This window comes from Dipodomys ordii, unplaced genomic scaffold (genome assembly GCF_000151885.1).
Source record: "Dipodomys ordii isolate 6190 unplaced genomic scaffold, Dord_2.0 Scaffold82, whole genome shotgun sequence".
Classification (NCBI taxonomy): domain Eukaryota; kingdom Metazoa; phylum Chordata; class Mammalia; order Rodentia; family Heteromyidae; genus Dipodomys; species Dipodomys ordii.
Window position 1 is genome coordinate 9,622,948 of NW_012267298.1, and position 25,267 is coordinate 9,648,214.

General features: G+C 42.7%; 1 protein-coding gene across 1 annotated transcript in view; it reads right to left on the reverse strand.

The window, feature by feature from the left end:
* Fam135b (family with sequence similarity 135, member B) overlaps nt 1-25,267 on the reverse strand; it is a 139,677-nt gene that overhangs the window by 94,076 nt on the left and 20,334 nt on the right. Inside the window, exon 2 of the mRNA XM_013025133.1 lies at nt 4,859-4,938. Within this exon, the coding sequence (XP_012880587.1) occupies nt 4,859-4,938 (80 nt within the window). The remainder of the gene's footprint in view (nt 1-4,858; nt 4,939-25,267) is intronic.

Here is a 25,267-nt window from a genome sequence, read left to right on the forward strand (position 1 = left end):
ATCTCATCCCTTCCACCACATCCCCATGCTCCTAATCCTCCTCTCCTTCCCCCTTTTGACAGCTATCTATCCAAACATGCACACAGGTATGTTCAAATTTGGGAGTACTTCTGTTGCCACCTCCACCCCTAAGCTGTCCTTACACCACATTAGGATGTTTGTTAACTGATATTGATAACGGCCACCATGAATTTTGCAGCAGACACTGCAGAAACATAACCTCACATCTCTCAAATTCAGTTCTCCATTACCCTGCTCCGGGTCCAAGTTGAAGGGATGGCCCTGACGCACGTAACTCTGAAGTCAGCAGGTGGGGTTTTCACATGACCGTGTGCAGGGTCTCACCACGGCAGGACCTGCTTCCTGAAAAATCACATCTCTCCAGTGGACATTTTCCCAGTTTCCCCAGGATATCTATCATGAGGTAACAAGAAGACATCACAGTGATCTTTTTTTCCTCTTTCATGTTTTGGAAAAGCCAAGGAATGTCCTGGGCTGAGTGACTCATTAGACTTCTTCTGGGGTTGATACATTTCTATTCCGCTGCTGCTGGAGACCACATGGTCTTTAGATGTACGCTGCATGCCAGGGCTGGCCCTCCAAAAGCACTTCCCTTTTTGCTCCACACCTGAGCCCAGAGCAGACCTGATGTTTACAGTCACCCGTTTATATATCTGTCCAGTTCTGACTGCTGGGATCTATCTAGAATGCAATGCCAAGTGCAGGGTTATTCCTAACCAGTGTATGCTCAAAGCCTGTCATAGTCTACTCAAGGAGCTATCCAGCTAACTCAGGCAAGAAACAAATCCTCAGTGTTCTAGAGAAATCTTCCCCAAAAGCATTTGTAGAAGGAAATGCTATGATATTCAGGCTAAGAACACAGGGAATTTTTTGATAATATTCTAGTCACAGGATCTAATCATAAACATCAAATTTTCAAAATTCACCGAGGCATTATTTCACAGCTAAAGAGTCTTTATCTAATCTGTCCATATTGTATGATTTAAACATGCTTCCATATACTGTGGTTATTAGAGAAATGGTTATTAGAGAATGCCCCTTTGTTTATGAAAACCCCATGGATGGCCAGTGCTGGTTTTACTTTGCAATTGTTCTTTCAGCTGCACCTTTGTGTGGCCTCCAAACCCAGCCACAGCTCTGCTTCCCTTCTGGGGATGACCCCATTCTCATCAGCACACCAGCTGGCTCACTGGCACCATAAATAATCTTACTGCATTCAGGCTCCAGAGGTATTAATCTTTCTGTTTACTTCTTCCTAAATCCCCCTTCTGTACCTGCATCCAGCTTCTTGCCCTTCCAAGTCACATTCAGGACCCCTTCCTGCTTCTGTTAAGCTGCCAGCTCCTAGCTTGGACCACCCTGGATGGATGCACTGATCCACCCACTGTCATTACACCATATCCCTCCCACCACTTCCGCCTCCTGAGATGAAGCCGAGTCCCTCCAGGGGAGGGAGGTAGCATCCCACCAAGTTCCCAGGGGTGTATTTTGAGACCTGCACAGGAAAAATGCTGTTCAGTACACCACTATCCTTTGAAGCCCCAGAATTTTCTCCATGCTGCAGCATCACTTACTCTAGTGAATGGTTATTTTGAGCCAGCTATAGGCCCAACACCTTTCCAGTCATTTTGCTTGCATAAATAACTTGCTCCTTACCACACACCCATGAGGTAAATACCACCTACAGCCCTCATTTTATGTATGAAGGACCTGCAAAACAAACTGATTAATAACTACAAAACTCAAGCAAGGTAGAAGAAGGATTTGAACCTGGACAGCTCATACATGGCCCTTATTACTCCTGAACTCTGCTCCTCTAGACTCAGTAAAATTTCTCCGTGTCCCTTTCAGCAACAAATAGAAGGTGTGACATTGGTCAAGATGCACTGTACTCATAAATTGACGTGCTGAATTGAAATCCCTTACTCTAACTACTTGATACAAATAAATTATAAGGCAATGAAAATAAAATCTTACAATTGAAAAAAATTAATCGTTCATTTCCAACAAAACAATTCAACTAATGAATATTAAATGTATCATTAGATTCTGCTATTTCCTGGTTCTTTGTCCAATATAACAACCTTCATTGCCAAAAAAGTGCTGTCTTCCTATTTCCCCTTCAGAAACATTGGCAGGTAATGGGATGGAGAGCGTGTTTGGATGGTTCCTGCAAAGATGGCTGCTAATGTCCTCCTCACACCAAATGCTGGCGGTGCTTCACAGGAAGGGGTGGGGTCCATTTCCTCTCCCCTTGTAGATGGGCTGGTCTTTACCCTAGTCTTGACCAATGGGATACAGATGACCTTGTGACTGTGCCCCACCTATTCTGCAAGTGACCTGACTTTTTTTTGGTGAACTTAGCTACCATGTAAGGGGGCTGACCCTACAACTGGATCCAGAGCCTACATTCCTCTTAGCCAGAGCAGTCACCTTATGTGAGAGATCAGATCTTTGAGTGAATTTACACTGACCCCATCTTCAGCTGGTATTTCAGCTAACATGAGTACATGAATGATCCTTGCAAAGCCCAGTCAACTGGAAACATCAAAAGGAATAAGCCATCATCTTAAGCACCAGGTTCTGGAGAGCTTTGTAATATAGCAGTATCTACCTGAACACTATTTTTAAATGGAAAATTCACCTTGAAGAAGAAACCACCAGTGCTATCCACAGAACAATGTTACTATAAATTACTGCTGGCCTTTGTGTTCACCTTCTCTGCGAAATAGCCTGCTAATGTGGACACTCAGGGCATGGCATTCTTATCACAATTATTCCTCTGTCAGAATAGACCAGGAAAGAAAACAGTTTAGCCCTAAAATTGCATTTCATTTTTCAAAATGTATTTATCTTTCTGCAGTGCCATCTCAACTCCTTCTCATTATAAGGAACCGCCCCAGGCTCCGGTAGCAGCACTTGGACGCCCAGCACTCTGTAGTCCTCAAAGCTGGGGCTGCCAGCTTCAAGAGAACACACCACAATAAAAAGAAGAACCAAGCTCATGATGCCCAAAGTCCCAGGGAAGAAAAAGGATCAAAAAAGGTGGAGCTCATCAAGTCAACTGGTGTTATTCCCTGCTGCTGTCTAGGTCTCTCCCTCCCCTGGGCTTTTGCCTTGATCCTAAGAACAGGATCATGCTTTGTACCCTTGATCCTGTGCCATGCACAAGAATAACTGTCAAGCACTTAGCCTCTTCTGGAACATTCATATTTATAACTGCTATGACATGTATTTTTACTTAGAATCTCTAAGACAAACCCTACAGAGAATGGATTTTCTCTGCATGCCCTGCCTAGTCGTCACACACAGTCCATCCACATGCTGTCAAATTCCAAGTTCTCTGCTCTCTAAAGTGTGGACACCATGTAGGGGGCCAAGCAAAGGGTGACAAGAAAGGAGGGAGGTAATGGATTCCTGAGTCACCTGAACCTACACTACTTAGGAGAAGAGACTGCCCTTTCCCAAGTCTCCAATTCCTGGCCTCCAAGCAAGCAGAGAGAAAATATGGAGACAGGGTGCCTATGATCCCTCGCAGTGACTCTGCTCAGTCAGGGGAGAATCAGGAGGTCAGCAGCATCTTCCTCCTTGTACATCGCAGACTGACCTATTCATCATTAGCCAGCTCTTCCAAGCTGTCCTTTTGTTTGAGGAATGCTGGCCACTCCCAACCTCTCCTATAAAGTGACTCTAAGCAGTCCACCAAGCAGTCCACCACCACGTGTACACTCCTGGCCTCTCTGAGTGTTTAATTACTCATGATTTTAATTCATCACAATCTCATTGACAATTCCAAGTGAGTTCTATGAAATGCAACTCTGATCAGAACAGTTTCCCCTACTGGATTTTGTTTCTACAATATTCTTGGTTATCTTTGCTTTTAATGTTATATAAAAATTTTTTTTTTGCAGCTCCTGTTTTCTTTTTCTCCATCTTTAAGACCTTCTCATTCTTCTTAAGCATTTCTGTTCCACACATTCCTCCCATGACATGTCTTCTAATCTTACACTTTTCTTTCTTTCTTTCTTTCTTTCTTTCTTTCCTTCTTTCTTTTTTGTCACTCATGGGGCTTGAACTCTGGGCCTGGGCGTTGTCCCTCAGCTCTTCAGCTCAAGGCAAGTGCTCTACTGCTTGAGCCACAGCGCCACTTCTGGTTTTCTAGTGGTTTATTGGAGTAAGAGTCTCACGGACTTTCCTGCCCAGGCTGGCTTTGAACCAAAACCCTCAGATAGCCTCCTGAGTAGCTAGGATTACAGGCATGAGCCACCAGCACCTGGCTCACACCTATTTTTCTTAAACAGTCATTTCTGTATTTGTGAGTCTGTTTTATTACAAACAAGAGCATTAAACCCCACTTAACGTTCTGGGTTCCCCTGGTCAGGGACACTGGTATTCATGGCAGTCCTCCTCACATGAGATGCTGGCTTTAGGATCCCATACTGAAACTAGAAAATGAGGTGACTGTCCACTTCCTCAGCTGATAACCAGTACTCTGTAACCATAGTTTTCTCCATACCAGGAGCTGCCAGAAGCTGCTCAGTGCTGTGTTCCATTAAGCTCTTCCCTGACATGACTGCAACCAAACCTTCCCAGTTCTACCCCTCCTCCCCCTTCCCCTAATTAGGTACCAACCATTCCTGAATGTGATTTTCTCCTGACAGGTCTCACTTTCAACAATGTACATACATGGCCATTGCCAACAGTGCGTCCCCATTTCCCTGGATGACAGTGATGGGGGGGGTCCCATGAGCCATTTACACTCCCCTCCGGCTGGGCACATGGTGACAAATGACGGTGTGCCTCTAGGGCAAGCATCCCACGGCAGCTTTCCACTCACCTGTCTGCCCAGCAATGGAAGCACTCAGTCTGTGGGGAATCCTGGAGGAGACCTTCAAGGTCACTCGGATCTGGTAATACCTAAGAGGAGATCAAAGGATAAACAGCTGAAGGTCTTGATGTCCCCATCTTGACTCTTATGAATACCCAAACTGGAAAGACACACACACAGGAAGATTCTAGGAAGCCTGGGTGGCAACGAGAAAATGTGTCTTATCAGCAGAATGGAGGAGGGGAAGGAAGAAGAGGGAGGCAAGAACTTGAGGTCACCTGGGATCACATGAGGGTGAAGTTGGGAGTGAGGGAAATAGAGAAAGGGAGCGGGCGGGACGGCGTGATTGTCCATGAAGTGGGAGCGGGCGGGACGGCGTGATTGTACATGGAGAAGTGGGAGCAGGTGAGACTGCATGATTGTACATTAGGTGGGAGTGGGTGGGACGGTGTGATTGTACATTAAGTGGGAATGGATGGGACGGCTTGATTGTCCATGGAGAAGTGGTTGGAAAATCCAATGTCACAGGAAAATATGGAGCGTAATAAGGGTGGAAAACAATAATGCCTGGAAGCTGAGTTGTTTTCATCTTGTGATACATACACATAAACACACAACCACACTTCCTTAAGACATGCAGAATCTAAGCTGTCCTTCCTGGAAGTTCTACGTGAAACACTTGCCATTTGCTTATCTTACTTGGAGTAATTCCCTCTTTTTTCAAGGTTCCGGCATTTCAGGACACTCTACAGCCTCCCCTGCTCTCCAAGGCCTCTTTTGGGTTTTCTTTTGATACAAGTGCAGATGCATCCTTTGAAGTTTTGTGCTTGGAATGAATGACCTTTAGCCTATAAGCACTTGGGGTCACTTCTGGCATCCTAATTGTTCTCCTTTTCCAATTATTTCAAACCTACTGTAAAATGAAATGTGACTAACACGAAGCGAAAGGAAGGAAAATGGACCATGAACACATTCACATCCCCTGGTTCATTGAGCTCGTAGCTGGAGATGGCAGATGCTCCGTCACTGAATCAGAGACACTGGGGATACTCATGGAATGTTTCTCTGATGGCCCTACATCTATTTGGATGTGTATATGAAAGCCAAGGAAGGATAGAGCTAGAAGCTCCATTTATGACTATAGTTTGGGTGGTACTGTGAGCTCTGTGACTTTGAATATATCATGCAATTTTTCCGAACTCGTTTCTGTATCTCCAAAATGAAGGTTTGCAGAAGATACTTACCTTTTATTGGTATTATAAAAGGTGATGGACAAAGAGGCTACAGTTTCATAAGTCAGGAAAAGAGTACATTTCTTACTGGACAATGTCACCCTTTTCCCTTGCTTTCTCCCAGTTTTTCCTTCCTGTCTCCACCCACACGTGTACAGTTCATTTTTAACGTAGTGTCTAGTGAGTACCACTGCCACATTGTTCTGCAGCAGCTTTATCTGAAAGAGCCCAGCCTCCCTTCAATAAGTAACGAGTTAAGCAATAACTATTTACTAATAACCGTTGAGCAATAAAGTATGAGCACTCTATGCATCTGAAAACCTGAATATCTTTCATGATGATCATGTTGATCTAAAGAAATCCACTGCAAACCAGGTGGGTGATTACATTAATATGTCATCCTCAATACAAGAAAAATTATGAATATTGGGCATACAGAGTACAGATGAGTGGTTTCCTGGAAGCAAGGGAAAAGGTGGGAGTGGAATGAAAGAGCAAGACCAGGATGCTGGTGGGGATTAAAGTGTTCTACACCATGACAGGTGCTAATACTGAACTCCAGAATCACAAGACGTCACCATTGTGGTCACAACACAGGATGCCTTTGAGCTAAGTTTTAAACTTGCCTGTAACTCTGTAATGATCTCAAAATAATTTTAAACATTAAAGCAGCTTTTCTTGCTAAACAAGAAAATCACAATGGTATGTATATATATGGGCCCACACCAGCCTCCAGGCAATTAACACACCAAAAACTTTTAAGGGAATTCTAGGTTCTATTTAATCTAGCTTTCTGCTCTCCATTTTTATAGAAATACAGATGCAGAAAGAGTACACTACTGCTACAGTGTGATAATCTGAATTTAATCCTTATTGTGAGCTATTAAGAGGTAATGCCAGGTGGGACTTTTCAGAGGGATTAGGACATGAGTGAGGGCGGGCTTTGTCCTATTGAACAAATTAATCCATTTCTGGATTAATGGGTCCACAGGTGAAAAGCTATCTTTGGAGGTTCTGCTGTGACCATGCACTGCCTCTTGGGCACACTCTCTCCCCCTGGTGCTCTGTGCTGCCTCCAGGTTTTACTGCCATCCTCATCAAGAAAACCTTTCACAGATATGGCACCCAGCATTGGACTGCCAGTTCCCAGAACTATGAGACACTACTTTCTCGACTTTGTAAATGCCCCAGCCTTCAGCATTCTGTCATAAACACAGACAGGAAATGCTACTGGGAATGGTACAACAAATAACCATGGCATCCTCATGGTTCAGAGAGAGAGAGACTGGCAGAGAAACCTCACCGTGTCCACCACAGAGCTAACCTACAGCTAAGCATCGCGATGTGCAAACAATGACTCCATGCTGCTAGGTCTTTCTACGTTTGGGAGAATGAGAAGTGTGATTCTTTAAAGTATAACATGTTTCATTTCTTAATCAATGACAATGGCAGCAGCACTGATAGGAAAATCCAATAGTGCTGGTAACCATGGCCACAATATCTTCAGAAAAGCAATGTGACAACAAGGTGAAATATGCTTGAAGACCTCTCAGGCCAGGAACTGTTTGACTGTTATTGATACAATTATGAGATATTTCTCTTTACCTGTACATTTCTGAAATTCCATCACAAAAGGCACTGGCATCAACTCCATCAGCAGCACAACCGACTTCATATTCTATTTTTTTTTTGTCAGTTATGGAGCTTGAACCCTGGGCTTCGGCACTGTCCCTGCATTCTTCAGCTCAAGGAGAGCACTCTACAGCTTGAGCCACAGTGCCACTTCCTGTTTTCTGGTGGTTTATTGGAGATAAGAGTCTCACGGACTTTACTGCCCGGGCTGGCTTTGAACCGATCCTCAGATCTCAGCCTCCTGAATAGCTAGGATTACGGGCATGACCCACCAGTGCCCGGCTTTGACTTCATATCCTAAAGGCAACTTGAGTACCGGACAGGCTAGGCACTTCCCAACAATGCTGTTCTTAAGAGATGGAGCTGCTTTGCTGAAGATTTATTACACATCTCTATGCAAGAACCTTACAACTTTGGGAGGGGGAGGATCGGATGGGAGGAGGTTGGGGGAGATGGGAAGGGATGGGAAGGGGAAACAAAGAGGAGGCAACATTGCTTGATAAGAAATGTACTCGTTATCAAGTCATCCTTCATTGTATAAATTAGACCCTTTTTATAACTGATTCCTAAAACCTCCCTGAATTCTTGCGCCTTAAGAGCACTTGATCCTACTAAATCTCATGTGAAGGACTCCATCATCTGACTTTCATGTGTCCCATAGGCAGCAGTTGAAAGGTGTAAGTTGCAATCTGATTGATGTATTTGGCTCTTTCCTGACTACATGAAATGCTTCATCTATAGTAGTATTTCTCTTTTGTTTCATTTGAAGGTCAAAAATCCATAAACCGCACATCTGTATATAATATAGATGTGATTGTTTGATCTTCTGCTGGATTGTTTGATGTATATACTATGATTTCTGTTGAAGATGAGAAAGTTAACACTTACAGATAAAGAGATTTGTCTGAATTAACATTGTTAATCACATACACAAATCTCCAAGAACAACGCTGGTTACCGTATGTCATACAAATGCCTTCTAGTCATCCTATTTCTAGCCTGGACCATTGAAATAAGATACTGTGAAGGAAGTTCATTTAGCTCCAGTCTTTGGAGAATGAACAAATGGCGAAAGGAGATGCTGCAAGCCAGCTGTGGTAGCTCCTGCCTGCAGTCCTAGGCGGTAGAGGAGGCCAAGATTGGGAAGACCATTGCTCTAGGTCAAGTCAAGGTTGAAAGTTTGAAAGAATTCACCTCATCCAATAAAAATTATGTGTGGAAATGTGGATCTATCATCCCAACTAAGTGTGAAACATAAAGAAGAGCACCACAACCCCCCACAGGCCACCCAGGTAAATGTGAGGGCCTATACAAAAAAGAAAGACAAAGCCGGGTGCTGGTGGTTCACACCTGTCATCCTAGATATTCAGGAGGCTGAGATCTGAGGATCACAGTTCAAAGCCAGCCCGGGCAGTAAAGAGACTCATCTCCAATAAACCACCAGAAAACAGGAAGTGGTGCTGTGGCTCAAGCGGTAGAGTGCTCGCCTTGAGCTGAAGAACTGAGGGACAACGTCCAAGCCCAGAGTTCAAGCCCCACAACCAACAAAAAAATAAAAAAGAAAGACAATAAAAAGGGCTAAGGGTAGGGCTCAAGCAGTAAAGGACCTGCCTAGCAAGCTTGAGGCCTGAATTCAAATGTCAGTACCACCAAAAAGAGAAAGGAAGAGGAGGAGGAGGAGGAGGGAGGAGAAGAAAGGAGGAGGAGGAGGAGGGGGAGGAAGAGGAGGAGGAAGAGGAAGAGGAAGAAGAAAAAAAGAAAGAAAAGTAGAGGAATGAGGGAGAATGAGTTCCAGCCAGCACAAAGAAACGTTAAGACTGTGAGATGGAAAACTAAGACACTGCTGATGTGTCTAGGTCATCTACATTGGCACTGGACTCTTTTGTTGTTGTTGTTGTTGGAAATGATACAGACAGCCATTCTTCACTGATTCCTATCCACAAGTGTGGCAATAAACCATGTGCTGCCCAGAATGTAATAGGCAAAATTCCTTTTCCCCAAGACATCTAAGCCCTTAAATTCAGAACTTAATACATTAGGCAAAAGAGAATTAAGGCTGCAGATGGAAGTCAGGAACAATTATCATAATTACTAAGATACATTCAATGAAATCAAACAAAAGAGAGAAAATAGGAGACAAAACAGAGACTGCAGTGTGAGAAAGATTCTACCAACCACTGCTGGCTTTGAGACTAGAAGGGACCATCAGCCAAAGAAGTTGACAGCATATAGAAGCTGAAAAGGTTTGGAAAAAGATTCTCCCTACCACAAAAAGAGATTAAAATGTATCAAAATAAAGTTTTATACAAGTAAAAAAAAAAAAGAATTGTAGCCCACGTAGCATCCTGATATCATCTAAATGAGAAACATTTTAGATTTCCACCTCCAGCATCTTTGAACATGATATCTTTATCATGTAAACCACTAAAGTTGTAGATGTTTGTCAGCTTTCACATTTCCTCACAACAAAATCAATAGGAATGTTTGGTGAACCATATCCAGTGCATGACTCGAGTCACTTCACTATTTGCTGCAGTTTGGATCTTGCATGTTGCCAAAAAAGCCATCGGTTGGAAAACTTGGTCATGAACCTCTCTTGATGCAGACAGGCTGGGAAAACTTTAGGAGGAAACTTTAGCCTAGTGAAAGGCAATTAGGTTACTGGGGGGGGGGGGGCGGTGTCTATGTATGCAGTCCTTTCCGCACTCTCTTTCCTTCCTACTCCTCCTGTCTTGAGGTCATCAGACTTCCTTTCACACATAGGCCTACCACCACGATACAGTGAGCTTCCATGGTCCTGTGCCCACAGTCTGAAGCCAGGAACTAAAATAAACTGCTCCTTGTTATAAGTACCTGATTGATCTCAGGATCTTATCACCGCCGTGGGAAGCTGAGTGACATACTAGCTAGTGGAAATTTTGGTGTTAAAATTCTGAACCATTTGAGTAAAACCACATTTACTTTTTGAAAGTAAAACAAATTCTTCAAGCTCCATAAGCTCACCTACTTTTCTTTCATCACTAGGATTCCAATTACACTTTTGATCTGATCACTAATTTTTTTAATATCATTACAGTCCCATGTATTTGTCTATTTTCTGAAAAGCACCTTGAGAATAGAAATGCTGTGTCTTGCCTTTTTTTGTATTCCTTGAGGCTCTAGCAGCTGCACTAAAGAGGGAAAACCATCTAATAGGCATCTGTTCCCAGCCGATTATAGAAATTTCCATTACCACCAGCTGCTGACGGAGACAAACCACGCTCTGCTCTTCTGTGTGTCCCCAGCAGCTCGCATAGGTTTGGCAGGGGGTTAGCATTCAATACATGTCAGATGGATGGATGGATGGAGGTCCCAATCACATAGACTTTTTCAATAAACTACAGTGCCATACCATTCATTCCTCCTGTGTACATTCCTGGGACAGACTGAGATTCATACACAATTTTCATAAAGCTCATAAAGCCAGAAGCAGTAGCCTGTGATGGGAATTCAGATATCTCTGACTTTTTGTCTTCATCACTTTCATTTCAGTATATTACAAAACAACTTCTCTGACCCAAAGACATTTGACATGACCTGAAATATAAATCACTGTTAGGAAAAAGCCAAAAAAGCTAACAAGTAACAAGCTTACGCCAGTAACTTTTTTCTCTAAGCCTCTCTCTCTTCTAGATATGTTTAGGAAATCCATACCTACACCAGCCTTCCAGAATCACAATGAGGCACTAACATAAACATAGGAGAGCTTCTATGAAATGTTAACATCAGTAATGCCTGTCTCTCCTTAAAGGAAAATGATCCTCTCCTTGATCATCATGGTCAGGGAATCTTAAGTCTAAATAGTCATCCTTCTTGCTGTTTACAAATGTCAAGTCACATTTTACCTGAGTTCTCAAATCTACAGAAACTCAGAACAGAGAGAGTATTCATCAATCTTACTTTGCTAGCTAACACTCTCCAGAGCATCCATCTCTAAACACACCCACAGAGCAACACCGATGTCTCTTAGTGTGGTGATAAATATTCCAATGTTCATTGTTTCCATGAGATGAAATAAATAGAGTAAATCATTTCCCCCAAGTTTTTGAAACTTGTAAAATTCAGAGCTGAGACAAAAATGGAGGAAATCTCATTTTTTTAGTGTGGCTCTTAACCATTGTGCAATGCAGCCTATTGGAACAGAAGAGTCAAAAACTTGAAAGTATTGTTTGTATTTACAAAGAAACTAGGAAGAAAGTCAATTAAGACACATTTCCAAAGTGATCCCGTTGGTGAGGGAGTCAAGGAGAAGAATGTAAATTTACAAGCATAGAAGGTCAAGTAGTGTTTTAGGTTTTTATGAAATGTGACCATTTGGGTTACAGGTGGAATGAGCTTTCATTTTTTTTCTCTAAGCCTTTAACTTCTCTTGTTTTAGAAGACAAGTTACCTCCCCAAGCCATCCTCCAATCTGTATTACTTACTTATTTGAGAAAGATTATTCATAGGCATGATACACTCCCACCAGTCATTCTTACTTAGGAACTTAGGGAATTCTGCATCTGGCCATGGTATAGAAATAGAAGCTAAAATTACATTCTACCACTTAAGCAACTAAGTAACAACTGGACAAAACCAATGAAGTGAGAGATTTTAAGACACTAGCCAATGGGGAGAGGAAGACTGCCATCCCTGAGCGCCAAGACCTGAGGGAGAAGAGCCTGCTTGTCCCAGCATGGAGGCATCCCAGGGAGGAGGAAACGGTACGGGACTGAATGCCCTTACAGAGTGAAGGGGACCACTTCTGATCTCAAAGAGGCAAAGGTGGCTGCAACGCTCAGACCAATATCCCAGAGCAAAGCCAAGGAAGAGAGGGAGTGTCTTGAACAGCTGACTCTCCTCTGGACTCTGTAGCCAGTTCAATTCTCCACTTTTTGATAAGCAAATTGATTAGATTGGGGTGGGGGACTGGTGTGGTGATGGAGTGAACCAAAAGGAAGACATAAATAGCTTCAAAATAAAAGAACAAAAAAATCTCCTCCATGGTCTCCAATGTATCCCTCAAGGACACAACTGCAATTAAGCCTTCAAAGCCTGTAGCATGCTCCAAATCTAGATTCAGAGATCTACCATTCCTAGCTTCCATCAATACAAAAGGTTGTATCCAGACTAGAAATCATCCTTGTGCCCAGATTTCTTATCATCATCTATTCTCAAGACATCTCCTCACACTACTTGGCTGCCACAGTTGCTAATATTAGCATTATTATTTGTATTGATTCTTAGTACTGATTGGCATTAATCCTTGGGCTAGTTTGATTCTCTACCATTTACATGCACTGACTTTTGAATGTATGTAACTACTCTATGAACTAGGTACTATGGTGACACGATTTCGGGAATTGGAAAACTGAGTCAGAAGAGAAGATAGATAACATGTACCAAACAGATGATGGAGTAGGTACTGTCATTTCTTTCTTGTGTCAGAAATAAAAAACTCAGGAAATTCAAGTTCTATGGCTAAAATCACAGCAAGTAATGGGAAATCTAAGTTGTAGGCACTTAATAAACATTTATCCAATCAAGCTGTTTTTAAACTGAGCATCTACAGAATCCTATTAACACAGTTATTACACTTAAGTGGCTTTCCGCCAAGCAGCACAATTTCCCATCCTTTGAATGGGAGTTGATATCCTGAAATTGACCATAGAGGAGAGATTCACAGCATGGCATCTGACACATGTTATGCTTTTATTTTCTTTAATAGCTGACTTTTAAACATTTGTCAGCACACCATTGCTTCCTCTCTCTTCTGAGATTACTATTCTGACTTTCTAACTCAAGGAAATCCCAAGTCCAATCTGGAACAATTCTAAGAGAAAAATAATGGCCAAGCTTCAGGGAAACATATTTTATTGTGCTGAGAACTGTCAATGAGCCACCGGCTATGTAAGTGAAGCAGCTGGCAAAATCTTTCTACAAGCTGAAAGGAAGAATGCCGGTCACAAAGTGTCACCTTTTGTCCAGAGTTACAGACTTTACCCTCTGTCCCCTTTCCTCATTCGTATTAAATCAAAACAAAACCAGAGCAAAAACGCTTCCATTAGCAACTAGAGACTAAACTATGAAATCCAGGGGTTTTGGTTTGCAAATAGGGGGGGCTCTCCGTTACCATTGGGGGTTGATCTAGAAATCAAAACAAATGCGCAAAGTAAAAAATGGCTTTCAAAAATGGTAGTTATGATTACTGCTAGTTATGTCTCTGCATAGCAACTCCTAATATGTTCAGAAACAAACATCTGTGTTTACCAAAGAGATTCACGAAGGAACTTCCCCCAGGACCAGGACTCGCTTAGCAGCCGTGGCTGCAGACAGAAGTAGGAGATTGCCAAGCTACTGGAAAACTGAGAAGTCTCTGCAGCCTTCATCCCTCTCGGCTGTTTTTATTCCCAACAGGTGGAGGACCCGTTGTTCCCACCCAGATGGGGATTCTAAGTTGCAGGAGTGGCCATGTGTCAATGTTGCTCAGAAAGTGTCTGGTGCCAGATTCTGTGTCACCCAGAGAAGCACCATTGCAGGTAATAAGAAAAGCTCCTCCACTAAGAGGCTGGCATGAGAGCCAGCAGCTCTTTCCTTCTACTCTGAGGCACGTTTGATTTCCTCCACCCTTGTGATGCTTGATTAAATGAGCTTCCTTGAAAGCCAGCCTTTGAGCAGCAGGCACAGCTTGACGTGACATGGGTAATTTAAAACTTCAGACCAGAAAATTTGCTGTGCAAACTCACACTGTGTCAGGGGTCTCTGCAGAGTGGATTTATGTAACTGGCAAGACCAGAACCCACCACGGGCTCCCGGCAGTCAGAGAGTGCAGGGAGGATTGGGAGCCAGCACAAGCGCATGCATCTTTCATAAAAAGCATGAAATGAAAACACGAGCTGTCTCCCTAGAGCTCTGGCTCTTTGGCCTCAGACAGCTCTTGTGTTAAATGCGGCATTTGTCACTTACGGATGGTGCATGACCTCACGCAATTCGTGTTGCCTTTCTAAGCATTGGTATGCTCACCTCACTTGTAATAATCAATTGTAGTGAGAAAGGAATGTAATGAAATGCATTTAACACCTGGTACTATGCACAAGACACTGTAAACACCAATTCCCATCAAAATAACAATAATTGCAATTATTATAGTCTACTCAAATGTTGCTTTTCAGAGGATGAGAAAAGAGGAAGATGTTCTTTAAAGATTTCCATTGTCTGTGCTAGAATCAAAGGCTGCTGATCTTGGCCCTTGACCTATTCTACTTAAACAAGATATTTGGACCTAACTAAATACTGGAATATTCTATGTATTGATATGAAGTGATAGCAAAGGTCCTTCTACCTTCTACTGTTGCTTTTATACTGTCCATATTATGGTTGTGGTGTGTGTGTGTGTGTGTGTGTGTGTGTGTGCGTGCATGTGTTTGTGTGTATACGCTGGTACTGGACTTGAACTCAGGGCCTCATGCTCTTGCTTCCTTTTTTCACTCAAAACTGGTGCTCTACCACTTGAGCCACACCTCCACTACTGAATGTTTCATGGACATTTCTGCCCAAGTCTGTTTTGAACTACAATCCACAGATCTCAGCCTGCTGAGAAGCTAGGAGTACAGGTGTAAGCCCCCAGTACCCAGCTATATGGTCATGATCTAGGTGGTCATTGCTCCACCCAATATTCTCATATCAAAGATGAAATTCAACATCAAACAAAAAATACCTTACTCACAGGCCCAGAGCTTAAAAAAATCACTGCCAGGTGCTAGTGGTGATTCATGCCAGTAATCCTAGCCACTGGAGAGACTGAGATCTGAAGAATCACAGTTTGAAGCTAGACAAGTGAAAAAATAAAAGTCTGCAAGATTCTGTCTCCAAAATAGCCAAGAAGAAAGCATGGCTGGAAATGTGGCTAAAGTGCCAGCCGAACAAAACAAGCTAAGCAAGTATGAGGCCCTGAGTTCAAACTCTGGTACTAGTAGACCAAGAATGATAGAAGACTTCCAAGTCACAAAAGTATCTTGAAAATTGGAGTTGATTCATGCATAATGGCAACCAACTGAAATGACCAAAGGGTTCGGTGGTGACAAAAACTAGGATACCGAGAGCGAACATTGAAAAGTCACGCCACTGAGACTTCAGGCGAGCAGAAGCTGCCTGTCCCCACCATGCACTCTCCTGCTGCTGGGTTACGGTAAACTGACTGGTGCCGGGGTCAAGGCACCAGGGCAGTTGCTGAGGCCTCATGAGAGGATGAGAAAAACCGTCCTCGCCCCAGAGGAGATCACAGGCTCGCAGAGGAGGGAACTGACGCCCCAAGCGCTAACTGTAGTCAGAAGAAGGCACTTGGGGCTTAAGGACCAATGAGACTTACAGCCAGACTAAACAGAGCGGGGAGCAGTGTGTTTCAGTAAGGACCAGGGTGTGCCCAAACCAGAAGTGAAGGTAAAGCTGAAAGTCTCCAAAAGGAGTAAGAAGGAAAGAGGACAAAACAGATGTTACCTTTCAAAAAACAATAACAATGCAAGGGATGGTAGTCTGTGTGATTGCTTCACCTCAGTCCACGAAGATGAGCACAGTAGCACACACTTGTAGTGCCGGCTAAATGGGATGCCTAATTAGGAGAACCATGGTCCAGCCAGCCTAGGAAGAAATTTGAGACCCTATTTGTAAAAAAAAAATTGCTGAAAGTCAGAAGGTCTGCAGATGTGCTCAAGCAGTGGAATCCCCGTCTGAGAAGCACAAGGCCCTGAGTTCAAATGCAAGCACTGCTGGGGGGAAGAAAAATAGAAAAGACTCTGCAACACTATGTTGAAAAGCAAACTACAATTTAGGTGGGGAGGAGAGATGGTGGGGAGGGGGGAGTGTAGTTGTGGAGGTGGGAGGGAAGGGATGGTAGGGGAAAACCAAAGGAGGAGGTAACAATGCTTGATAAGAAATGTACTCATTACCTTACTCGTGTAACTGTAACCCCTCTGTACAGTATCTTCACAATAAAAACTATTTTTTAAAAGTATGGCGGTTAAAGGGATGCACCATGACATCAAAACAAGCTAGATGTGCACATCAAATTTTTCACCCTCTGGCTATAGAACCTTAGAGAAATTACTTAACATCCCGGAGCTACCAGTTTTTCATGTAATGTGCACGTAAACAATTAGACACAAATCGTAAGATTGACTGCCATACAAAAGGTTTGGCACAGCCTCAAGTAATTACTTTAATAATTATTAGTTGGATTGATATTTTTAGTGAAATTATTATCATGGAAAAATCATGGTCTGGGTGAAGTATGGCTTTTAGAGCACAACCTTGGTTTGGGCTCTGCTTCTGCTACCTTCCAGACATGTGACATTGGGGGAATCACTTCACATCCCCAAGTCTCAGTTTACCCATTTGTCAAGGATGGAATAATAACATCAACCTCTTAGAGTACATAAATGAGGTCCTGTAGACTAAGCATAGGCACCTTGCAGACATTTGGGAAAATACAAGAGCCTTGAAACTTTAGAATGATGATATCTTCTACTCTGCTTTCCTAAAAATTGCACGAGCGCGTGTGCACACACACACATCCACATACCTTCAGGCACAAGGTATCTAATAGGATACCAGGGAAACCTATATAAACAAAGAGTGAGATTGTGGATGGAGACGTATGGATGGATGGATGGATGGATGGATGGATGGATGGATGGATGGATGGGTGGATGGATGGATGGATAGGTGCGTGGGGTAGATGTATGAGACAAGGATAGATGGATAACTCAATGGACTAATGGAGCAATTGAAGACTGTGAAGACTGATCAATTGACAGGTAGGTGGATGGATGGATGACTGGATAGACCGAGATGGACTGGTAAAACAACAGGTGGGCAGGTGGATGGACAGATGGAAGGCAGTAGGATAAACAGATGAGTGATAGAGGAGTAAATGAGCAAATATAACACATGAGCCCCTGACCATTTTACCTCTTTCTGTATTTCTGCTTTTGAGGAGAATCTGTCACTTTCACAACCTTAATTTATGTCTTCTCCATGGCCTCCTTTGTCTCTTCATTGCCTTTTGAAATGAAAACTGCTGGGTGCCTGAAGTCATCCCAGAAATATCAAGGGATTCCTTGTTTGTGTATATATTTCTATTTCCTCATCCGCTCTTTCTCTCTCCCAAGCTGTTCATACAGAATAGCAACAACAAAGAGATCCCCTTACTAGATGCTCAGTGGTTACAGTGGGGAAAGGTGCAGTCAGACTGGAGGCAATAGATCCTGCCCGAAATAAGGGCCGGCGAGCTGTGGGCTACCTCGCAACTTCACCAATGAAGAATGATCAAGGCAGTGGAAATGATGGCAGCCTGCCATCTCCAGCCCTGCCTGCTCTGGGTACGGCATGCAGGAAGGGACAGGAAACCTTTGTTGACTTAACTCAGAGTCCCCAAAGCACTGCTGAGAATGAATGTCTGCAATCACAAATACAGTATTTGAACAAAGAACACTCCTTGGCATGACTTTTGTCATCTAATTTAGGCCTAAAGCTGGGCATTGGTGCTCATGCCTGTAATCCCAGCTATTCAGGAGGCTGAGCTGAGAATGGCAATTCAAACCTGACCAGGGCAGGAAAATCCGTGAGACTTATCTCCGATTAACCACCAAAAAGCTGGAAATGATGTTGAGACTCAAATGGTAGAGTGCTAGCCTTGAGCACAAATGCTCAGGGACAGTGCTCAGGCCTTGAGTTCAAGCCCCAGGACCAACATTTTTTTTTAAGTAGAGCATCATCTCTACCATCTCCTCCTGTGTGACCAGAGGCAAGCCGCCATCTCCAGGCCTTTCTGCATTCATTTCTTTTTTTTCAAATTCTTTATTGTGATTAAGTGGTTACATAATTTCCTAAATTTCATAGTATTGTGGGATAGTGATGCTCAGTTACAGTCACAAATACATTCTGACTGTCCTGGAGCAAATTGTCTATCATGGTCTATAACGTTTATGAGTTCTATGAGCTTTGCAATACAGTTATTTCTTCCACTTTGGGTGATATGTACCTTTCTTTTGTTTTGCATAGCATCAGCTGTTCCCTCTTTCCCACTTGTTCCCTCCCTCCCATCGCTGCCATTGAGTTGCTTAGTTCATTTTGGTCAATGTCTAGCGCAGCTGATGGGTCCCGCTGTTGTATGTTTTTCCCTGATTCCCTCTAGTTCTGTGTTGTCTTCCTGGTTTCCCTCCAGTGTGCACATATATACCATATATGTGATCAGTAGCATGGGGTGATTTGACCAGATGAGTGGAAGTCCTTTGTTTCTTAAGTCCTGTTAATTTTGTCGTATCACCTTACATTTTGGATTTAACATCCATTTATCAGGGAGACCATATACAGTTTGTCTCTTTGCTCTTGGCTTACCTTGCTCAACATGATTTCTTCTAGCTCTATCCATTTCCCTGCAAATGCCATTATTTTGTCATTTCTAATGGCTGCATAATATTCCATTGTGTATAGGTACCACAATTTTTGGATCCATTCATCTGTGGTGGGACATCTGGGTTGTTTCCATATCTTGGCTATTGTGAACAGTGCTGCAATAAACATGGAGGTGCATGTGTCCTTGTATACTGGTTCTTGTTGTTCAGGATAGATGCCTAGAAGTGATATGACTGGGTCATAAGGGAGGTCAATATTTAGCTTTCTGAGGCCCCTCCAGACTGCTTTCCAAAGTGCTTGTATAAGTGTACATTCCCACCAGCAATGTAATAGGGTTCTTCTTTCTCCGCATCCCCACCAGCATTTGTCGTTGGCTGATTTGAGGATGTGGGCCATTCTGACTGGGGTAAGGTGGTATCTCAAAGTTGTCTTTATTTGCATTGCCTTTCAACCAGGGATAGTGAACATTTCCTCATGTGTTTCTTTGCCATTTTTATCTCTTCATCTGAGAAGTCTCTCTTTAGTTCCCTTGTCCATTTAGTAATTGATTTGTTAGGTTTGGGAGGGATTAGTTTCTTGAGTTCCCTGTATAGATTGGATATTAACCCCTTGTCTGATATATTGCTGGTAAATATTTTTCCCCAATTAGTTGGTTGTCTTTCTAGCTTGGTTGCTATAGCTTTGGCTGTGCAGAAGCTTTTTTATTTTAAGGTAGTCTCATTTGTCAAGTCTCTCTCCAATTTGTTGTGACCCTGGGACTCTGTTCAGAAGTTCCTTCCTGTGCCTATAAGTTCAAAAGTGTCTCTCCTACTCTGTCCTGCAGAAGTTTCAGAGATTCAGATTTAATGTTAAGGTCTTTAATCCATTTTGAGTTGATGTTGGTGCATGGTGATAGGCTGGGGTCCACTTTTAGTCTTCTGCATGTGGCCGCCCAGTTTTTCCAGCACCAGTGGTTGAAGAGGCTGTGTTTCTTCCATTGTATGTCTTTGGCTCCTTTGTCAAATATCAGCTGATTGTGGATTTATTTCTGGATCTTCTACTCTATTCTATTCTATTCTATTCCATTGGTCTTTGGGTCTGTTTTTGTGCCAGTACCATGCTGTCTTTGTTATTATGGCTCTATAGTAGAGTTTGAAGTTCAGCCTGGATATCCCTCCCATGTTGTTGTTCCATATGAATTTTTGGACTGTTTTCTGTATTTCTGAGATGTACATCATTGGGATTTTAATAGGAATTGCATTGAATTTGTATATTAATTTTGGCAGTATTGCCATTTCACTATATTAAGTCGGCCTATCCAAAAGCATGGGAGGTCTTTCCATTTCCTAGTGTCCTCTGTAATTTCTTTCTTTAACTTTTTATAGTTTCTATTAAGCAGTTCTTTTACATCTTTGGTAAGATTAATTCCTAAACATTTTATTTTTGGGGAGGTTATAGTGAATGGGGTTGCTCCCTTTATTTCCCTCTCTGCTTGTACATTGTCAGTATACAGGAAGGCGACTGATTTTTGTGGTTGATTTTGTATCCTGCTACTTTGCCAAAGTGAGTTATGATTTCTAAGAGTTTGGGGATGGAGTTTTTGGGATCGTGAAGGTATAGTATCATGTCATCTGCAAAAAGGGATAGTTTAACTTCTTCTTTCCCTATGCGGATCCCTTTAATATCTTTTTCTTGCCTTATTGCCCTGGCTAAGGGCTCCAGGACTACATTGAAGAGGAGTGGAGACAGTGGACATCCTTGCCTATTCTTGATTTTAGGAGAATTGGTTGTCACTTTTCCCCATTAAGTATAATATTGGCTATTGGTCTGTCATAAATGGCTTTTATTGTTTTAAGAAATGTTCCTTTTATTCCTATTTTCTCCAGAGCTTTTAGCATGAATGAATGTTGAATTTTATCAAAGGCCTTTTCTGCATCTGTGGAGATAATCATGTGATTCTTGACCTTGGCTCTGTTGATGTGTTGGATTACATTTATTGACTTACATATATTGACTTACATATGTTAAACCATCCCTACATCTCTGGGATGAAGCCTTCCTGGTCGTAGTGTATGATTTTTTTTATATTTCTGGATTCTGTTAGCTAGAATTTTGTTAAGGATCTTTGCATCCATGTTCATCAAGGAAATTGGCCTGCAATTCTCTTTTTTGGTTGGGTCTTTGCCTGGTTTGGGGATGAGTGTGATATTGGCTTCGTAGAATGAGTTTGGGATAGCTCCCTCCTTCTCTGTTTCTCTGAAGAGCTTGAGGAGTATGGGTATTAGTTCTTCTTTAAAGGTCTTATAGAATTCTGTTGTGAATCCATACGGTCCTGGGCTTTTCTTTGTTGGAAGACTTCTGATTGCTTCCTGTATCTCGTTGTAAGATATTGACTTATTTAATTGATTTACTTCTTGCTCAGTTTGGGCAACTTGTATTTCTCTAAAAATGCATCCATTTCTGCCAGGTTTTCTTTCTTTAGAGAGTATAACTTTTGAAAGTAGTCTGTTAAAATTGCTTGGATATCTTGGGTTCTTGTGATTTTTCCCGTGGCATCCCTAATCTTGTTAATATGGGTTTCCTCTCTTCTTAATTAATCTTGCCAATGGTCCATCAATTTTATTTATTTTTTCAAAGAACCAGCTTTTTGTTTGGTTAATTTTGGCTATGATTCTCAGATTCTCTATTTCATCAATCTCCGCTCTTAGTTTGGTTATCTAGCTCCGTCTAGTAACTTTAGGTTCCATTTTTTCATGTTTTTCTAGCTGTTTTAATTGCAACATGAGATTATTTACTTGGTATGTCTCTATTTTCTTGATGTAGGCACTGAGGGCAATAAATTTGCCACTCAGGACTGCTTTTGCTGTGTCCCACAAGTTTCTTTGTGATATGTTTTCATTTTCATTGAGTTGTAGGAATTTTTTAATTTCTTCTTTAATCTCTTCCGTTACCCAGGTGTTGCTTAGAACTGTACTGTTCAATTTCCTTGTATTTAAGTAATTTCTGGGTATGCTTTGTTATTGAGAACTAGCTTGATTCCACTGTGGTCAGATAGGATACAGGGGATTATGTCAATCCCCTTGTATTTGCTTAAGTTCTTTGCATGAACTATGATATGGTCTATTTTGGAGAAGGTTCCATGAGCTGCTGAGAAGAATGTGTACTCTGTTGTTTTAGGGTGAAATACTCGGTAGATGTCAGTTAGTTCTGCTTGAAGTATGGCCTCACTTAATTCAGTAACTTCTTTGCCAATCCTCTGGTTGGTAGACCTGTCCTTTGGTGAGAGTAGGGTGTTAAAGTCTCCTGGTATTATTGTATTGGGATCTATTTTATTCTGTAAGTTTGAGAGTATTTGCTTAACATATTTGGGTGCTCCAAGTTGATGATGGCAATATCCTCCTCTTGGATTGTTCCCTGTATTAATATGTAGTGTCCTTCCTTGTCTTTTTGTATTGACTTTAATGAAAAGTTTATTTTGTCAGATATCAGGATTGCTATACTTGCTTTCTTACTGGCATTTGATTGGTAGATCCTTTTCCAACCCTTCACTCTGAGTTTGTTTGTATGTTTGGCTGAGAGATGGGTCTCTTGAAGGCAACAGATAGATGGGTCATGTTTTCTGATCCAATCTGCAGTTCTTTTTCTTTTGGTTGGCGACTTAAGCCCATTAATATTAAGAGATAGTATAGAGAGATGCATTGTGGTCCCTGTCATTCCCTCTTTTCCTAAGTTTTTCTTCTTTCCTTTCCTCTTGTGCTTGCTCAGTTAGACTTCTATTAATGCCTGTCTGTATGTGGGTCCCTGTTCCTGGTTGCTTTCTTCAGGTTGTGTTCCCCCTCTTAGTATTCTTTGTAATGCTGGCTTAATGTTTATGTATTCATTTAGTTTTTCTTTGCTATTAAAAAATTTCAGTTCTCCATCGAATGTGAATGCTAGCTTTGCTGGGTATATCAGTTATTGGCAGTTATTGGCTCTCAGGGCTTGTATGGTACTTTCCCAGGCCTTTCTTGCATTCAGTGTTTGTGTTGAGAGATCTGCAGTGATTCTAATTTTTTTCCTATTGTAGTATAGCTCCTTCATTTTTGCTGCATGCAAGATTGTTTCCCTATTTTTCAGTTCTATCATTTTTACTATAATGTGTCTAGAAGTGTTTCTCCTGGGTTCTTGCTTGTTAGGTGTTCTATATGCTTCTGTTATGTAGGTAAGATGTTCTTTTTCGAGATGGGGAAACTTTTCACCAATTATCTTGTTGAATAGGTGTTGCATTCCCTTGCTTTGATATTCCTCACCTTCATCCACTCCAATTATACAAAGGTTAAATTTCTTGGCACTATCTGCTTGCTCTTGGCTTTCCCTTTGGCATAATTTAAGTGATTTTTCCATATCTGTCATTTTTTGGTCCAGTTGGTGTATTCTGTCTTCTGTATCTGACACTCTACATTCCATTTTATTTACTCATGTGGTTTGCACGGAGGAAATGTATTCATTTATGGATTCAATGTTGGTTCTCAAAGTATTAATCTCACCTCTTAATGAAGTATGTACTACCTCTATTTTTGCACTAATATCACTGTTAGTGAGATGTGTGCTGCCTCTATTTTTTACTAATCTCACCTCTTAGTGAGGTGTGTGCTGCCTCTATTTTTGCATGCATCTCCTGTTGGATATCCTGCATCTCTTGATATTTCAACCCAGTGTTCTTTCCATTTCTGGTCTATTTCTCACTTTATTTCTTGAGTCATTGCCTCCAGAATCTCTTGGATGTCACTTTTGTCTTCCATTCCTGCTTTGCTCCTACTGGGGCTCTCCCCTGGGTGGCTGCTGGCTTTTGGGGATAGCTTGCTATCCTGGGTGTTGATAAACCTTGTAATTTTTCTCTGTGATTTTCACATGGGGATTCAGGGATTATTGGAGACTAATCTGACATTTTGTTTTGGTCAATAGGTGTTTGTCTTTGCTTGGTTGCTGTTTCTGGGCTGGCAGAGAGAGTCTGTACCTGATCTTGGTTCTGTTGGAGGCCAACTCCAGCTGCTGGTCTGACCCACATAGGGTTCTCGGCTCTCTGCTGTAGATCACTGGCAGTTTCTGCCTTCAGAAGAGTTGAGAAGCCTAGACTGCTGCTGTTTGCTCCTACAGGTGTTCTTGGTGAGATCAGATGTATGTGCTGGATGCACTCTCCCAGATGCTGGAGTCTGGTATGGGCTCCTGATGTTTTTTGGTTTTGTTTGTTTGTTTGTTTTTTGGCCGGTTGTCTTGAACTCTGGGTTTGGGTGCTGTCCCTCAGCTCTTCAACTCACCCTACCATTTGAGCCACAGCACCACTTCTGTCCCTTTCTGCTTATGTGGTGCTGAGGAATCAGATCTATGGCCTCATGCACCCAAGACAAGCACTCTAATGCTGAGCCACCTTACCAGCCTGAGCTCCTGACTATTATCAGGTGCTGGCGGCCTGTGTTGTCCAATTCCCAGCCTAGGATATATGGGCCGGGTTGTGGTGGGGTTTGGGCTTCTCTTGTCCTTAACCCCCGGGTCTTTTGCTGTCACAGGCGTGATTCCCAGGGGGTGCAGTTCCCTGTTTTCCCCCCTCTGCTGAGGTGTATGCTCAGCTTCTGACTTCAGTTGGGAGGAGTTGGTTGTGTTGCTCAGGCACCGGCTCCCCAGGCCTGGTCCTGGCCCCCAGCCTGGGGCACACCAGTTGGACCTGTGCTGCTGTGTATCCTGCCTAGTTTATGCAGCCTGGAGTACACAGTTCAAATTTCTTCCACTGTTGGGTGTCTTGACTCAGGGATGCTGTTCCTGGCTTGGGCTTGCTCTAGCCTGGTACTGCGGAATGGGCCTTGGGCCTCAGGCCGAGGGGTGGGGGAGGAGCCTCCATACAGGTTCTGAGTGCTGGGGTTTGTCTCTGTTTGTGTTCTCTGGATCAACACCAGTACCTTCAGGTCTTCTGCTCTGGTGTTCTGTGGGCGTCCCGTGTAGCTCTGGGGCTCCCACTGTGGGGCCAAGTGGCTTTGGCAGGATGGAACCTCTCTGCTCTGATGGAGAGTGAGGGGTGGGGGTGGGATCTTTGTGCAAGCTCCCGGCTTGGAGGTTTCTCTGTTCATCATGATCACCAGGTCCAACACCAGTACCTCAGGCGGCTTCTGCG